This window comes from Callorhinus ursinus, unplaced genomic scaffold (genome assembly GCF_003265705.2).
Source record: "Callorhinus ursinus isolate GAN/ISIS: 27379988/994484 unplaced genomic scaffold, GSC_fseal_2.0 scaffold1, whole genome shotgun sequence".
NCBI lineage: Eukaryota > Metazoa > Chordata > Mammalia > Carnivora > Otariidae > Callorhinus > Callorhinus ursinus.
Window position 1 is genome coordinate 56,061,470 of NW_027397063.1, and position 16,385 is coordinate 56,077,854.

The 16,385-nt window shown below is 41.9% G+C and overlaps 1 protein-coding gene and 1 non-coding gene across 11 annotated transcripts in view; both read left to right on the forward strand.

Moving 5' to 3' along the window:
- The first annotated feature begins 6,968 nt into the window (after positions 1 to 6,968).
- On the forward strand, positions 6,969 to 7,075 carry LOC112834226 (U6 spliceosomal RNA). The gene has a single exon (XR_003210811.1). It is a non-coding gene; the product is annotated as a U6 spliceosomal RNA (small nuclear RNA).
- Positions 7,076 to 11,614: 4,539 nt separating this feature from the next.
- Positions 11,615 to 16,385, forward strand: part of NR1I2 (nuclear receptor subfamily 1 group I member 2) — a 24,067-nt gene continuing 19,296 nt past the window's right edge. For 2 of the 10 annotated variants that reach the window (XR_012378599.1, XM_073893992.1), the window contains exons 1-2: positions 11,615 to 11,883; positions 13,027 to 13,152. Coding sequence is in view for 6 of the 10 variants with exons in the window: in XM_073893992.1 (XP_073750093.1) it covers positions 13,106 to 13,152 (47 nt within the window). In the remaining 4 variants the exon portion in view is untranslated. Of the gene's footprint in view, positions 11,884 to 12,210; positions 12,244 to 13,026; positions 13,153 to 16,385 lie in introns of all 10 variants that reach the window. The other 8 variants (XM_073893997.1, XM_073893987.1, XM_073894006.1 and 5 more) reach the window with 6 other exon arrangements.

The window sequence follows — 16,385 nt, forward strand, 5'->3', positions numbered from 1 at the left end:
TTTTTTATTTTTTTTAAGATTTTATTTATTTATTTGAGAGAGAGAGAGAGAGAATGAGAGATAGAAAGCACGAGAGGGAAGAGGGTCAGAGGGAGAAGCAGACTCCCCGCTGAGCAGGAAGCCCGATGTGGGACTCGATTCCGGGACTCCAGAATCATGACCTGAGCCGAAGGCAGTCGCTTAACCAACTGAGCCACCCAGGCGCCCCGAGAGAAATAATTTTATATACTCCTGAGAAAAGAGGTTTAAAACCAAGTGAGTTTCCAAAATAGGAAAGATACAAAAAAAAAAAGTAAACCCAAAGTTAAGTAGTAAGGTGGATATTTTAAGATAACAGAAATCAATGAACAGAAGACTTACAAACAACAGAGATAAAAGCCAAAATTTAGTTCTTTGAAAAGATTAATAAAATTAATTCCTAGCAAAATTAATTTAAAAAAGAAATTATCAATGTCAAAATGAGAATGGGTATCACCCCAATGAAATAAGGTACATCACTACAGATCCTACAGGCATTAAAAGACTAATAAGGGAATACTTGGAAAATTTATAACAATAAATTTGATAGCTTACATGAAATGGACAAAGTCCTTGAAACATAGAATTTACCAAAACAGATATAAGAATAAAATAAAATATCAGAATAGCTCAATACTTTTTAAATTGTTTATCAAAAAAATTTCCCTCAAAGAAACATTCAGGACCAGATGGTTTCAGTGGTGAATTAATAAATCACTCAAATAAATTCAATCCCATAACTTCATCAAACATTTAGGGATACTGATACAAATTTTATACAAACTCAGAAAATAAAGAGGAAACACCTCCCATCACACTTTAAGAGGCCGATATGAAAATCATGATACCAAAACCTAACAAAGATAAGAAAATAAGGTTAAAGATTTATATCCCTCATGAATATAGATGCTAAAAGTCGTTAACAGAATGTTACCAAATCAAATCCAGCACTATACAAATGAAATAAAAACCAGGACAATACATCAGGACCAGCAGATTTATTCCAAAGTTGTAAAGTTGGTTCAACATTCAAAAATCAATATAATTCACCATATTAATAGAAAAAAAAGATAAAAGCATTATGATCTTAATAACTGAAGAAAAAATTCAAAATTCCACACTCATTTAGGATTAGAAATTCTCAAAAAATTAGGAATAGAAAGGAACTTCTTCAATCTAACAAAAGAATCCATACAAAATCCTACAGCTAGCATAATAGCCAATGGTGAAATACTGAATGCCACCCACCTCAAAACTGGTAACAAAGCAAGGATATCCACCCCACCTTCCTATTCAATATTGCTTCTAATTGGTGCAATAAAGTAAGGGGAAAAAAGCATAAAGACTGGAAAGGAACAAGTAAAACTAAAAACATTTTGCAGAAAACATAATTATTTACACAGAACAACCTAAGAAACACTAAAGAACAACTACTAGACTTATTTAACAAAGTCAAAGGACACAGGACAATATACAGAAAAATACGTATTTCTATATACTAGCTACAATTGGAAGATGCAAAAAAAAATTAAATTCTATTTACAGGAGCACCTGGGTGGCTGTCATTAAGTGTCTGCCTTCAGCTCAGGTCATGATCCTAGGGTCCTGGGATCGAGCCCCACATCGGGCTCTCTGCTCAGTGGGAAGCCTGCTTTTCCCTCTCCCACTCCCCCTGCTTGTGTTCCCTCTCTTGCTGTCTCTCTGTCAAAATAAATAAAATCTTAAAAAAAATTCTATTTACAGTAGTATCAAAAGACCTAAACACTTAAAACTTAATAAATTTAACAAAAGACAAAGACGACCTCTGCACTGAAAACTACAAAACACCATGAAAAAAATTAATGACCTAAATGAAGAGATATACAGTGTTTGTGAACTAGAACACATATTATTATTATGATGTTCACTCTCCCCATATAGATCTATAGATTCAATGCAATCATCAACACAGGCATTTTAACTTTGATAAGTTGATTTTAAAATTTACATGGTAAACCAAAGGGCTATGAAAAAGCCAAAACAATTGTGAGCAAAGTTTAATGGTTCATGCTACCAGATATCAAAACTTGCTATAAAGCTGATTCCAGGAATTGCTATAAAGACAGCATAATGTTAGCATAAGGATGTTACAAAATATGGGGTCTAGATATAGGCCCATACATTTACAGTTAATTGATTTTTGACTAAGCTGGCAAAGCTATGTAATGGGGAAAGGAAAGTCTTTTCAACAAATGGTGCTAGAAAAACTGAATAAATAAAGGGGGGAAATGAGTCTTGATACCTACATCACACCAAACACAAAAATTAGTTTGGGATGGATCTCAGAATTAAAAGCTTAAACAATAAAACTCCTTGAATAAAACATAGGAGAATGTCTTCATGACTTATCTGCAGAGGACCCAAAAAATACTAATCATTAAAAAAAAAAAAAAGGTGGGCGCCTGGGTGGCTCAGATGGTTAAGCGTCTGCCTTCGGCTCAGGTCATGATCCCAGGGTCCTGGGATCGAGTCCCGCATTGGGCTCCCTGCTCCTTGGGAGCCTGCTTCTCCCTCTGCCTCTCTCTCTCTCTCTGTCTCTCATGAATAAATAAATAAAATCTTTAAAAAAAATAAAAATAAAAATAAAAAAATAAAAAAAAAAAGGCTGATATGCCTATAGATTCTTCTGAGGAGAGGTTGTTCACCATTATGACCAATATGGACACAAAACCCAACACAGCAAGGTCTTGGGCTTCTGAAATAGGCTTTCTTGTTTCATTGATCACTTTTCTCAAAAGGAAAGCCTTACCACAAACTACCTGTGTCATCTCCTTGTACAGAGAAGGGAAGAGAGATGTACACAGAGAAGAAATGAGGCATCCACTAGCGTTGGTGATATCAGCAAAATAGCAGAGTGGCCAGCTCCAAACTCCTGTCCCTCCACAGAAACACTGAAGAACAAAGAGCAACGATTAGAACCAACTTTGCCAGAACTCTTGAAAAAGTCAAAGGTTTCTAACAACCAAGCAGATGCTGAATCAAGAAAAGGACAACTTAAAAATGGTAGGAAAGTGATCACGGGACTTCTGGGAAAGATGACAGAGTAGGAGGATCCCAGGCTCACCTCATCCCACAGATACACATATATAACACCCACATCAGTATAAATAACCCAGAAAATGACTTGAAGATTGGCAGACAGACTCTCCACAGCTAAATGTAGAGAAGAGGCCACAGTAAAAATGGTAGGAAGGTTGACGACATGATCGGGAACTAAACTGACCCAAGAGACGGTATGCAGGAAGGAGGGACCCACAGGTGTGGGAAGAGGAGAGGAGCAGACCCCAGTCCAGGCACCCCAGGCACAAGGGACCTGTACTGGGAAGATGAATCCTCATAACATTTAGGTTTGAAAACCATATGACCTAACTTCGTGCATTCTTACAATCAGTGGGGCTTAACGCCCGGAATGTTAAAAATCAGAGAGCCCACCCCCGGGGAGAGCTGGAGGGTGATAGGAAACTGAGTCCCTGCCCTTAAAGAGACAATGTAACAAACAGCCCCATGGAGATATAGCATAGAAGCAGCAGTTTGAAAAATCCTTGGCATACAGGGGAGGGAGATTTGTTCACTAATCTCAGAGCATATGCTGGAGGGGCAGGGATCTTTGGGAGACTTCAGCAAGAACAAAAGAGCTGGTAAACACCATTTCCCTTCCCTGCCCCCTAGCCTAGATAAAAGGACACCTGTGAGAACCAGCACAATGTGACCACTCTCACCTAGCTTGCTAATAATGCACCCTGCACCCCACCCCCTTCTGAAGACTGCCCCCTCCAGCCCAGCCTTAGCAAGAGTTTTCCTAGGTGGCTCCAGGTTCCCTCCTGCAGCAGACCAGGTGGGACCTTGCTGGCACCGCACCCCCGTTATCCCCATATTCTCCTACAGATCCACTCCATCAAACATGCCCTTGACAGGAGTCCATCCAAAGCAGCACCATAAGCCTGGCAGTATGCAAGCAGGCCTACCGGGGTCAGCCCACTCTAAAGTGACTTCTGCCCCAAAGAGAAAGGAAGAAAACCACACATACCAATTTGACTGCAGCCCCAGCAGTGGGGCCCCACCCACCAAGGAAAGCTTCTCAGGGGACAACAGAGGGAGAGCGCCCTGCAGTTCTGTGACTCAACTCAAGCCCAAAGCAGCCCCAGACTAGCTCACTAATAGCACAGGGACCAAGCCCTGTCCACAAAACACAAAGAAAGCCATTGCAAATGACTCGACTGAAGGCAAATATAACTCAGCCACAATAGTAGGGCACACACAACACACAGACACCCCTGAAGTGCCAGGTTCTGGTAAAGAGGGGATATTGCACCACAGGGCATTACAGGACCTCTTCTTCCCAAGTCCATGACTTTCAAGAGGAGGAGATGCAGCTGACTTTCCTGACACACAGAAACAGACACAGACAGTTAGACAAAATGAGGAGACAGAGGAATATGTCCCAAATGAAAGGACAAGACAAAATCACAAGAGAGTTAAAGGAAATGGAGATAAATAACATATCTAATAGAGAATTTAAAGAAATGGCCATAAAGATACTAGCTGGACTTGAGAAAAGAGTGGAGGATCTCAGGGAGACCCTCAACAAAGAGAAAGAAAACATAAAAAAGAACCAATCAGAGAACTGAAATTAAAAATACACTAGATGGAATAAATAGTAGACAGGAAGAAGCAGAAGAACAGGTCAATGACCTGGAGAAGAGAGTAGTGGAAAGTATTCAAGCTGAATGAACAGGAGAGAGAAAAAAACAATAAAAAATGAAAATAGATTAAGGGAATTCAGCCACACCATCAAGCATAATAACATTCACATTATGGAGATCCAAAAAAGGAAAAGAGGTCGGGGGTGGGGGGAGAAATTTTTATTTGAAGAAATAGTAGCTGAAAACTTCCCAAATCTGGGGAAGAAAACACAAATTCAGATCCAGGAAGCACAGAGAGCCCCCCAAAAAACCAACCCAAAGAGGTCCACACCAAGACATAGTGATTAAAACGGCAAAAACTAGTGATGAAGCAGCACAAGGAAACTTACCTATAAGGGAAACCACGTAAAGATATCAGTTGGTTTTTCAGCAGAAAACAGGCCAGAAGGGAGACATGATATCATCAAAATGCTGAAAGAAAAAAACCTGCAACCAAGAAGACTGTATCCATCAAGGCTATCATTCAGAATAAAAGAGAGAGAGAGTTTCCCAGACAAATACAAGTTAAAGGAATTCATCACCACTAAAAACCAGCCTTACAAGAAAGGTTAAGGGGACTCTGAGTGGAAAGGAAACACCATAAGCAGGAATAAGAAAAGTAGGAGGCACAGAAGCAGTAAAATTAAGCATATCTATAAAAATCAATCAAGGGATTCACAAAATAAAAGGATGTAAATTATGGCACCATATGCCTAAAATGTGGGAGGAAGAGGAATAAAAATTTAATGCTTTTAGAATGGGTTCAAACTTAAGCCACTGTCAACCTAAAATAGACTGCTATGTGCATAAGATGTTACATGTAGACCTAATGGTAACCATAAATCAAAAACCAGTAATAGATATGCAAAAAATAAAGAGAAAGGAATCTAAGAACATCACTAAAGAAAGCCAGCAAACCATGAGAGAAGAGAGTCAAAGAAAAGAACAGAGAACTACAAAAACAATCATAAACAAGTAACAAATGGAAATACATACTTATCAGTAATTACTTTGAATGTAAATGAACTAAATGCTCCAATCAAAAGACATAGGGTGATGGAATGGATTAAAAAAAAAAAAAAGAGCAAGATCGAGCCCAATGTTGGGTGTAGAGAGTACTTAAATAAAAATAAATTTTTAAAAAGTCTGTCTATATGCCTATAAGAGACTCATTTCAGACCTAAAGGCACAAGCAGATTGAAAGTAAAGGGACGGAAAACATTTATCATGCAAATAGAAGTGAAAAGAAAGCCAGGTTAGCAATATTTCTATCAGACAAAATAGACTTTAAAACAAAGACTGTAGGGCGCCTGGGTGGCTCAGTTGGTTGGGCGACTGCCTTCGGCTCAGGTCATGATTCTGGAGTCCCGGGATCAAGTCCCACATCGGGCTCCCTGCTCGGCAGGGAGCCTGCTTCTCCCTCTGACCCTCTTCCCTCTCGTGCTCTCTATCTCTCATTCTCTCTCTCTCAAATAAATAAATAAAATCTTTAAAAACAAAACAACAAAGACGGTAACAAGAAACAAAGAAGGACACTATGTAATCATAAAGGGAAAAATCCAACAATAAGATATAACAATTGTAAATATTTATACACAGAACATGAGAGCACCCAGATACATAAAGCTAGTAATAATAGACATACAAGAAGTGATCAATAGTAATACAATAATAGTAGGAAAGGGTGCTTGGGTGGCGCAGTCGTTAAGCATCTGCCTTTAGCTCAGGTCATGATCCAGGGTCCTGGGATGGAGCCCCACATCGGGCTCCCTGCTCCATGGGAAGCCTGCTTCTCCCTCTCCCACTCCTCCTGCTTGTGTTCCCTCTCTTGCTGTCTCTCTCTCTCTCTCTCTCTCTCTCTGTCAAAATAAATAAATAAAATCTTTAAAACAAAACAAAACAATAACAGTAGGGAATTTTAACGCCCCACTTACATCAATGGATAGATCATCAAAACAGAAAATCAACAAGAAATCAGGGGCTTTGACTGACACACTGGACCAGATGGATCTAGGAGAGATATTCAGGACATCACATCCTAAAACAGTGGAACACACATTCTTTTCAAGTGCACCATCATGGAACATTCTCCAGAAGAGATATGTTGGGCCACAAAACAAGTCTCAACATTCAAAAAATTTGAAGTCATATCATGCATCTTTTCCAACTACAACACCGTGAAACTAGAAAACAACCAAAAGCAAAATCTGGAAAGAACATACATACATAGTGCTCCCTTCGGCAGCACATATACTAAAATTGGAACAATACAGAGAAGATTAGCATGGCCCCTGCACAAGAATGACACGCAAATTCATGAAGCATTCCATATTTTTCTTGTACATCAACATGGATGGGACTGGAGGAGATGATGCTAAGTGAAATAAGTCAAGCAGAGAAAGTCAATTATCATATGGTTTCACTTATTTGTGGATCATAAGGAACAGCATGGAGGACATTAGGAGAAGGAAGGGAAGAATGAAGGGGGGGCATCAGAGGGGGAGACGAACCATGAGAGACTATGGACTCCGAGAAACAAACTGAGGGTTTTAGAGGGGAGGGGGTGGGGGATGGGTTAGCCTGGTGATGGGTATTAAGGAGGACACATACTGCATGGAGCACTGGGTGTTATACGAAAACAATGAATCGTGGATCACTACATCAAAAACTAATGATGCAATGTATGGTGATTAACATAACATAATAAAATTAAATTAAAAAAAAGAACATACATACATAGAGGTTAAATAACATGCTACTAAACAACAAATGGGTCAACCAAGAAATCAAAGAGGAAATAAAAAACTCATGGAGACAAATGAAAATGAAAACACAACGGTCCAAAATCTTTGGGATGCAGCAAAAGAGGTTCTGAGAGGGAATTTTGCTCTATAGTTAAAAGTCTTTTTCTTGGTTTGCCTCTCCCTCTCTCCCTTTTTTCCCCCTTTCCTAATTTACTGATGCTTACCAGAAGGGAGGTTGGTGGGGGGATGGCTTAAATAGGTAATTGGGATTAAGGAGTGCACCTGTTGTGATAAGCACTTTGGGTTGTAAGGATGTGTTCAGTTACTATATTGTACACCTCAAACTAATATTACACTGCATGTTAACTAGAATTTAAATAAAAACTTTATTTTTTTAAAAGATTTTATTTACTCATCTGACAGAGAGAGACACGGCGGGAGCAGGAACACAAGCAAGGGGAGTGGGAGAGGGAGAAGCAGGCTTCCCGCGGAGCAGGGAGCCCGATGCGGGGCTCGATTCCAGGACCCTGGGATCATGACCTGAGCCGTAGGCAGACGCTTAACAACTGAGCCACCCAGGCACCCCTTAAATAAAAACTTTAAAAAAAGAGGGAAGTTTATAGCAATACAGGCCTACTTCAAGAAGCAAGAAAAATCTGCAACAACCTAACCTTATACCTAAAGGAGAAAAAGAATGAACCCCAACACCAGCAGAAGGAAGGAGATAATATTAGAGCAGAAATAAACCAAATAGAAACAAAACCAAACCAAAAAAAGAACAGATCAGCGAAAAGATCAACAAAATTGATAAAGCTTTAGGCAGACTCCTCAAAAAGGAGAGAGAAGGAGGGCTCCAGCAAAACCAGAAATGAAAGAGAAGATATAACAAACCCCATCGCAATGAAAGATTTAGAAAGTAACCTGCTTGCCCGGGACAGGACACATGTTCAGAAAAGACCTGAGAAGACCCTAAGCTTTCCCCACCTACCAGAGCGCACCCAAGAGGAATCCAAAGAGATCTTGAGGAGGACCACTGGCCTGGCAGATACACCCCTGTTCTCCTCACACTTCACCACTAGGGCAATACTCCTTGGGTAGCCTTGCTCTGTTGTTCTTTCTAAATATAAATATTCCTTGACCAGATAACATATTCCATGAATTCACCCGGAGGCAACTCCCTAGGCTAATCTGATCGCCTCCCCCCTGAAGAGTGGCTCAGGAGCTCTGCGTTTTGGGGGCCTGCCACAGACACAGTGCAGAGCGGAGGCCAGGAACTCGAATTTCTCCTACTTGCCAGCTCAGCTTGCCCCTTGTTACGGGCACCCCTCCGCCGCCCTTAATAACTGCCGTGTCTTTTGATGGCTGCATAATATTCCATTGTATATATATACCACAGCCATCAAAAGGAATGAACTCTTGCCATTTGCAACAATGTGGATGGAACTAGAGGGTATTATGCTGAGCGAAATAAGTCAATCAGAGAAAGACAAGTATCATATGACCTCACTGATATGAGGAATTCTTAATCTCAGGAAACAAACTGAGGGTTGCTGGAGTGGGGGTGGGGGTGGGAGGGAAGGGGTGGCTGGGGAATGGACATTGGGGAGGGTATGTGCTATGGTGAGCACTGTGAATTGTGTAAGACTGATGAATCACAGACCCGTACCTCTGAAACAAATAATACATTATATGTTAAAAAAAAAAGGGAAAAGGGAAGGGAAAAATGAAGGGGGGAAATCAGAGGGGGAGAGGAACCACGAGAGACTATGGACCCTGAGAAACAAACTGAGGGTTCTAGAGGGGAGGGGGCTGGGGGGATGGGTTAACCTGGTGATGGGTATTAAGGAGGGCACGTACTGCATGGAGCACTGGGTGTTATATGCAAACAATGAATCATGGAACACTACATCAAAAACTAATGATGTAATGTATGGTGATTAACATAACATAATTTAAAAAAAAAAAAAACTACCATGTCTTTTCCAGCAGCTTTCTTAACTTCGAGCCGGGCCTGTTGTAGAGGCCGTGCCTGCGGACAGCAGAGACCCAGCTGTCCCATAGCCTTCCTCCTGCCTGCTCGGCCACTAGCTCGTGAGAGCCCCAGAAGATTCCTGCAGAAACCAGAGAATGGTTTCTTTGCCTCGGTGATGTTAGGACCTGCTATAAATAATTCACCATTTTTATAAGCGAGCTGCGACCAGGCCCTTGCGAGCCAGGAGAGATTTGAGAGATGATGAAAGCCACGTATTTTGCCCACAACCCAAGGACTTCTGGCAAGCTGCCCCACCTGAGCTGGGATCCTGCCCCCTTTTTTTCCACCCCTAGACACAAAAATGCCTATCTTTACAAAAAGGTCTACTTTTTTTTTTTTTTAGAGTGGTTATGGGTTCAGAGAAAAATGGAGAGGAAGGTACAGGCAGTCCCCATATACTCTCTGACCCTGCACAGCTCAGCCTCACAGCTTGCCCGTTATCAACATCCCCCAGCAGAATGGTACATTTGTTGCAATCAATGAAACAACACGGACACATCATAACCCCTCAAAGGCTATAGTTTACATTAGAGTTCACTCTTGGTGGTGTCCATTCTATGGCTTTGGATAAATGTTTGTTTGATGACATGTATCCACCATTTAGTATCATACAAGAATGTTTTCCTGCCTTAAAAATCCTCTGTGCTCCCAAAAAGGCCTACCTTTAATCTTGGAAATAAAGGTTTCCTGGAGTGAGTTCCTAACCGTTTTCAACCTTCCCACCGCCAGCTGTGGTCATGGCCTGTTGGTCATAGCTTTACAGGGTACCTGAGGTGTCACCAGGGCACCCTAGACAGGCTGCTTCCATTGGGACCCCAAGCCAGTACCTCACCTCTTCTAGGTCCTCCTTGTCCAAGGCCCAAGTCAACCTCCCAACCAGTGGGATTTATCATCCAATGCTCCCCAGCCCTAGCAGAATCTCCTATGGACAGACAGAAAGGCTGGACTGAAAGACAGCAGTCGCATGGCCATGGGTCCCAGTCACCACTGCTGGCTGAAGCTCCCTAATGGTGAGATGTGTGCACCATCTTATTTCTGCATTTGGTTGAGGAGAGCAAGGTGAGCAATCAATCACTTGATAAACGTTGACCCTAGATTCCAATCCTCCTCACATCCAGGAGGGGAAAATTGAGGGGAAGAGAAGAAACCAGTTTAACTCAAAAACAAGAAAACCATACTTATTCTTGCTTTTCTTATGAGGAGGGCTTGATTAAAATATCTAATTCAAGATAAAAAATTTAAATCAGAAACAAGTGTAAGGAAGTCCAAATTTTCCCAAGAAGACCGTGATAATCGTTTAGAAATCTCTAGTTCTTATCCCTGTCCATCTAACTGATCAGTTTCCCTTGCCCCTCCTCCTCCCCTTTTTCCTTCCCCCAAGACCCAGCTTTACTATTCTCAAGAAGCATGGACCTAGTCCACTGCCCACGCCTGTCATAGAGCATCTTTTAAAAAAAGCAAGTAGAAGAAACATAACCTGTGAAACCCACCACTTTTGGCTTTTGTCTATTCCTTTCCTTTGAGAGCTCAGCCATCAAGCTCCTCCCAGGGAACACGAAGGATCAGGCTGAGGAGTGAGGGGCTGCTGGTTCCTGGCAGGCCTGGAGGACAGAGCCCTGCACCCATTCTCTGGCTCCCGGTCAGCTGTCAGTGCTAAGGCTAGAGTTGCGGGTCCCACTCCCCGGTAACGGGCTCAGCCCCCTCATCCTTCCCTCCTCCTCTCTCCCCGCGTGCCCTCTCTCACCTAAACACACTGGCCCTCGCTCATCATCCAGTCAAGTAACACTGTCCAGGAAGGTGGCTTAGACAAATGAAGACATGTTAGGAGATCTAGGTTCAAATTAACTTTGCCCCGGAGGCCACAGCACAGAGATGGCCAGACGCATGAGTTTACACAGAACCAGTTAGACAAAGCGATACTAGCAACATTCCTCCCCTTCCCCAGCGTTTTACAGTCAAGACAGGAGAGAAAAAAGTGGGGGCATGTAATGAGAGTAAATACGGTAATCGGTTCATTTGCTAGTTGGAACTCTGGACTTGGGACTTAGGAGTGCCAGATGGGGGCCACTCAGAGCCTCTGTCTGACCTGGACTGAAATGTAGGTGAGAGACCAGATTGGTTCATATCCTGGGAAATAACCTAGACGAGGGCAGAGCAAGCCCTGCTTAACTCCAGAGGGAGCACAGCCTCTGCCCTCTGCCCGGGCGAGGTGTTCACCACTGCAACAAGCCAAAGATTAAGGTAATGCTCCAGTCTTCACCAAGGCAACAACTTCAGGGGGACTGAGGTCCTGGTTGAGCCTTTGTTCCTGCTTATTCAAAGCGGACCCCAAAGGAGAAGTCACAGCAAAGAAATTGCCACCAAGCAGGTATGGATTTTCTTTCTTTCTCTTTTGCTGGCGGGGGGGAGGGCGGGGGGAGATTGCCTCCCCAGCTCCCTGACAAAAAAGTGGGAACACAAATATATTGTAACATTTGAGGCCAGCACCATAGAGGGCTGTGTATCATGTTGGCCTTATTGCTGTTCGCGTTTCCAGGATGGAAAAAACCATGAAGATAATCACTTAATATTGAGTTCCATTAACCATGCTTCCTGATTATGCACTTGCCTCCTAAAGAAATAGTCACAGTGGAAATCTCAATTTTCTATCAGCCGTGATGAGTCATATGTACAATCGGCCCCCTCTCTGTTGCAGAGTTGGAGTCTCCTGATCCAGAAAAACACCAAGGTGCGGGACTGTGGGGGCTGGGAACAGCTGAGCCCTGGTTCCTCTCAGCTGCTGAGTGAGTGTCGGCAGCCCTTGGGGCCAGGGCAGAGACATAGCATCGTGACAGTCACACGGCCTGATCACCTCTGCAAGGAGTCCCTCAGAGGCTCTTACAAACCCCTCCCCAGCCCTCGGGCTGAGTTGGCTTTGGCCCAGTGAGTGTTCTATCTTTACTTGCCAGGGTAGGCGCCCTGTCCCGCAGAACGAAACCTCTCCTACATGTGCTCAGCACCACCAAGCCCCCTTTCTCCCCACATCACAGCCCAGCCTGGCTGAGGCTATGGCCAGCGGCTTTGTTTTAAGGCAACACCATATCTGGGGATGGTCAGGAGCTACCTCTGAGGCCACTGAACCTTGATTCAGTGAGTCATCTGTGAAGGCACTAGACTCCTCCCACATGGGATGGCTGTGTGACTTTGTTGCTGGGAAGGTCAATGGTCAGCACCAAGGTGACTGGATTATTTCCACTGTGATGGGCGTTTGATCTCGAATGATATGGCCAGAGTCCAGAATATTCTAAGCAAGGCCCCAGAGGCTACTACTACTTAATTAGTTGGTTAATAGGAAAGATTAATTTTCCATATACTTATTTCTTAAGTATACTTTTCAATATACTTTTAAAAATATCTTTTAGTTATATAATAAACTTAGTCTAAACCAGGGATTGGCAAACTATGGCTGACAAGCCAAATGTGAACCACCAGCTGTTATTTCTTTTTAAGATTTTGTTTATTTATTTGACAGAGAGAGACACAGGGAGAGAGGGAACACAAGCAGGGGGAGTGGAAGAGGGAGAAGCAGGCTTCCCGCCAAGCAGAGACCGATGTGGGGCTCGATCCCAGGATCCTGGGATCATGACCCGAGCCGAAGGTAGATGCTTAACCGACTGAGTCACCACCCAGGCGTCCCCCACCAGCTATTTTTATAAATAACATTTCATTAGAACACAACCATGCTCATTAGTTACATATCATCTACAGCTGCATTTCCCCTAAGACAGCAGAATTGAGTAGTTGCAAAAGAGACAGTATTGCCCCCCAAAGCCTAAAATATTAACTATATGGCCCTTTACAGAAAAAGTGTGTCAACTCCTAGTCTCAAGCTATCAACTTGTTCTTCAGTTATTATGGCATAAACATAATAAACCACCACAAAACTGACTAAACTGTTGGTAGTAGGTAATAGCTTTTTAAAATTATGAATGTAACAGATGATTATATGCTCTTTGTAAAATGATGAGTCCAAAAGTTAAAAATAGAGCTACCCTATGACCCAGCAATTGCACTACTAGGTATTTACCCACAGGATACAAAAATATGGATTTGAAGGGACACATGCACCCCAATGTTTTTTCATAGCAGCACTATCAACAACAGCCAAATTATGGAAAGAGCCCAAATGTCCATCAACTGATAAATGGATAAAGAAGACGTGGTGTGTATATATACACAGTGGAATACTACTCAGGCATCAAAAAGAATGAAATCTTGCCATTTGCAATGATGTAGACGGAGCTACTGTATATTACACTAAGCGAAATAAGTCAGTCAGAGAAAGACAAATACCATATGATTTCACTCATGTGGAGTTTCAGAAACAAAACAGATGAACATAGGGAGGGAAAAAAGAGAGGGAGGCTGACCAGGAAACAGATTCTTAACTATAGGGAACAAACTGAGGGTTGCTGGAGGGAAGGTGTGGGGCGATGGGGTAACTGGGTGATGGGCATTAAGAAGGGCACGTGATGAAATGAGCACCAGGTGTTGTACTGCAACTGATGAATCACTAAATTCCACTCCAAAAACTAGTATTACACTATATGTTAACTAGCTAGAATTTAAATAAAAACTCAAAACAATAAATAAAAGTAAAATGATAAATCAGCACAGATAAAGCTAAATTCTCCTTAAGCCTTCCTGCTAACTAATGCCAATCCCGTTTCCCCAAAAGTAACTGCTATAACCAGTTTGGTATATTTATTGCCAGTCTCCTTTGCATTCACATATACATATATATGTCATACTAGTAAACTATTTGTTGTCATATTATTCTCATTCTGGTTTTGCACCCAACAAACTTTTCATATCCATATTCCATATAGAGACTTTCTATCCCTATATATAGCTCTACCTCAATAATTTTATATATATTATACATAGGATATGTGCATTTTATTTTTTCCAGAGGTTTATATTTATTGGGGGGGAGGGGCCAAGAGAGAGGGAGAGAATCTTAAGCAGGCTCCAGGCCCAGCGCGGAGCCCGACATCAGGCTCCATCCCACGATCCTGAGATCATGGCCTGAGCTGAAATTGAAAGTCTGAAGCTTAACTGACTGAGCTCCACAGGCGCCCCAGAATATGCACATTTTAATTTTTGATACTATCCAATTGCCCTCCCCAGTGCCTGCACCGATTTATGTTCCCCCCAGTAGAGAATGACAGTTACTACTCCTGCACACCTTGATGCTTGCTATTAAACATTTATTACTTTTCCAATTGGAGTGAAAATAGTAACCCATTTGTAAAATATGTACATGTCCCTGATTACTGATGTGCTAGTCTGCCATCGCTGCCATCACAAAGCACCACGTGCTGGATGGCTTACACCCCAAACACTTCCATTCTCAGTGCTGGAGGCTCCAAGGCCGAGATCAAGGAGTTGGCAGGTGTTCTTTCTTCCGAGGTCCTTGCATGGCTCTTTGTGTGAGCACATCCTGTGTCTTGCCTTGTGTCCAAACTTCTCCTTCTTACACGGACATCAGTCATAGTGGATTAGTGCCCACCCTAATGACCCCATTTGAACGTAATTACCTCTTTAAAGGTATACTTGGAGATAGAGTCACATTCTGAGATCCTGGGGGACACACACCAACCCGTAACAACTAGTGTAATTGGGCATCTTTTTATATCATCCTTGGCCATTGTATTTCCTCTTCTTAATTGCCCATGCATATCCTTAGCTCATTTTACATGGCATTATCTTCTTCTACTCCCTTGTAGGAGTCTTTTATTCTTGATGCTAATCCTTTGATATACATATAATATTCCTGCGAAGCCTGAGACTTGTTATTTAACTTTGTTTACATCATGTTTTTAGTCAACAGAAGTATTTCCTGTTATTGTTATTGCTATTATTTTTTTGATTCAGTTGAATTTATTAATTTTCTCCTTTAAGGATTTTGTTCTTTGGGGCTTATTTAAGGAAGCCTTCTCAACCTCCCAAGATTATGATGATAATAAAGTATTAGCACACTTTTTTTTTTTTAGATTTTGTTTATTTCACAGAGAGAGACACAGCGAGAGAGGGAACACAAGCAGGGAGAGTGGGAGAGGAAGAAGCAGGCTTCCCGCTGAGCAGGGAGCCCAATGTGGGACTCGATCCCAGGACCCTGGGAGCTGAAGGCATACACTTAATGAGTGAGCCACCCAGGTGCCCCAGCACACTTTCTTTTAATACTTTTATCACCTAAAAAAAAATAGGCCTTTAGTCCTTTATTCCAAATTAAGTCTGCCCTTTCCCTATTCATTTGAACATTACCTCTGTCGTGTACTAAATTCTCATTTTTACATGTCTGCTGCTGGATACTTTTTTTTTAATTTATTTCCTATTCTATCATAGGAAATATTATAGAGCCAATTTCTATTATAGTTTTACTGTTTCTAATTGATTTTTTACTGATATATACAAAATCTATTTTGTGTTTGGTTTTATTTTGTTTTTTAAAGATTTATTCATTTGTTTTAGAGAGAGAGTGAGAAGGGGAAGGGGCAGAGGGAGAGGGAGAGAGAAACTCAAGCAGACTCCTCACTGAGCACAACATGGGGCTCGATCTCATAACCCCGATCTCATGACCTGAGCCAAAACCAAGAGTCAGATGCTTAATCAACTGAGCCACCCAGACACCCCAAAAATCTATTTTGTGTTTTGATATTTTGTCTGGTCACGTTACTGAATTCTCTTAATACTCGCAAAACATTATCAGTTGATTCTGTTGGAATTTCTTGGTAGACAACCATATTATATATGTAAGTTTTGTTCTTTCCTTCCTCATCTTTACATAGTCCAATTTGTGTGTGTGTGTGTGTGTGTGTGTGTGTGTGT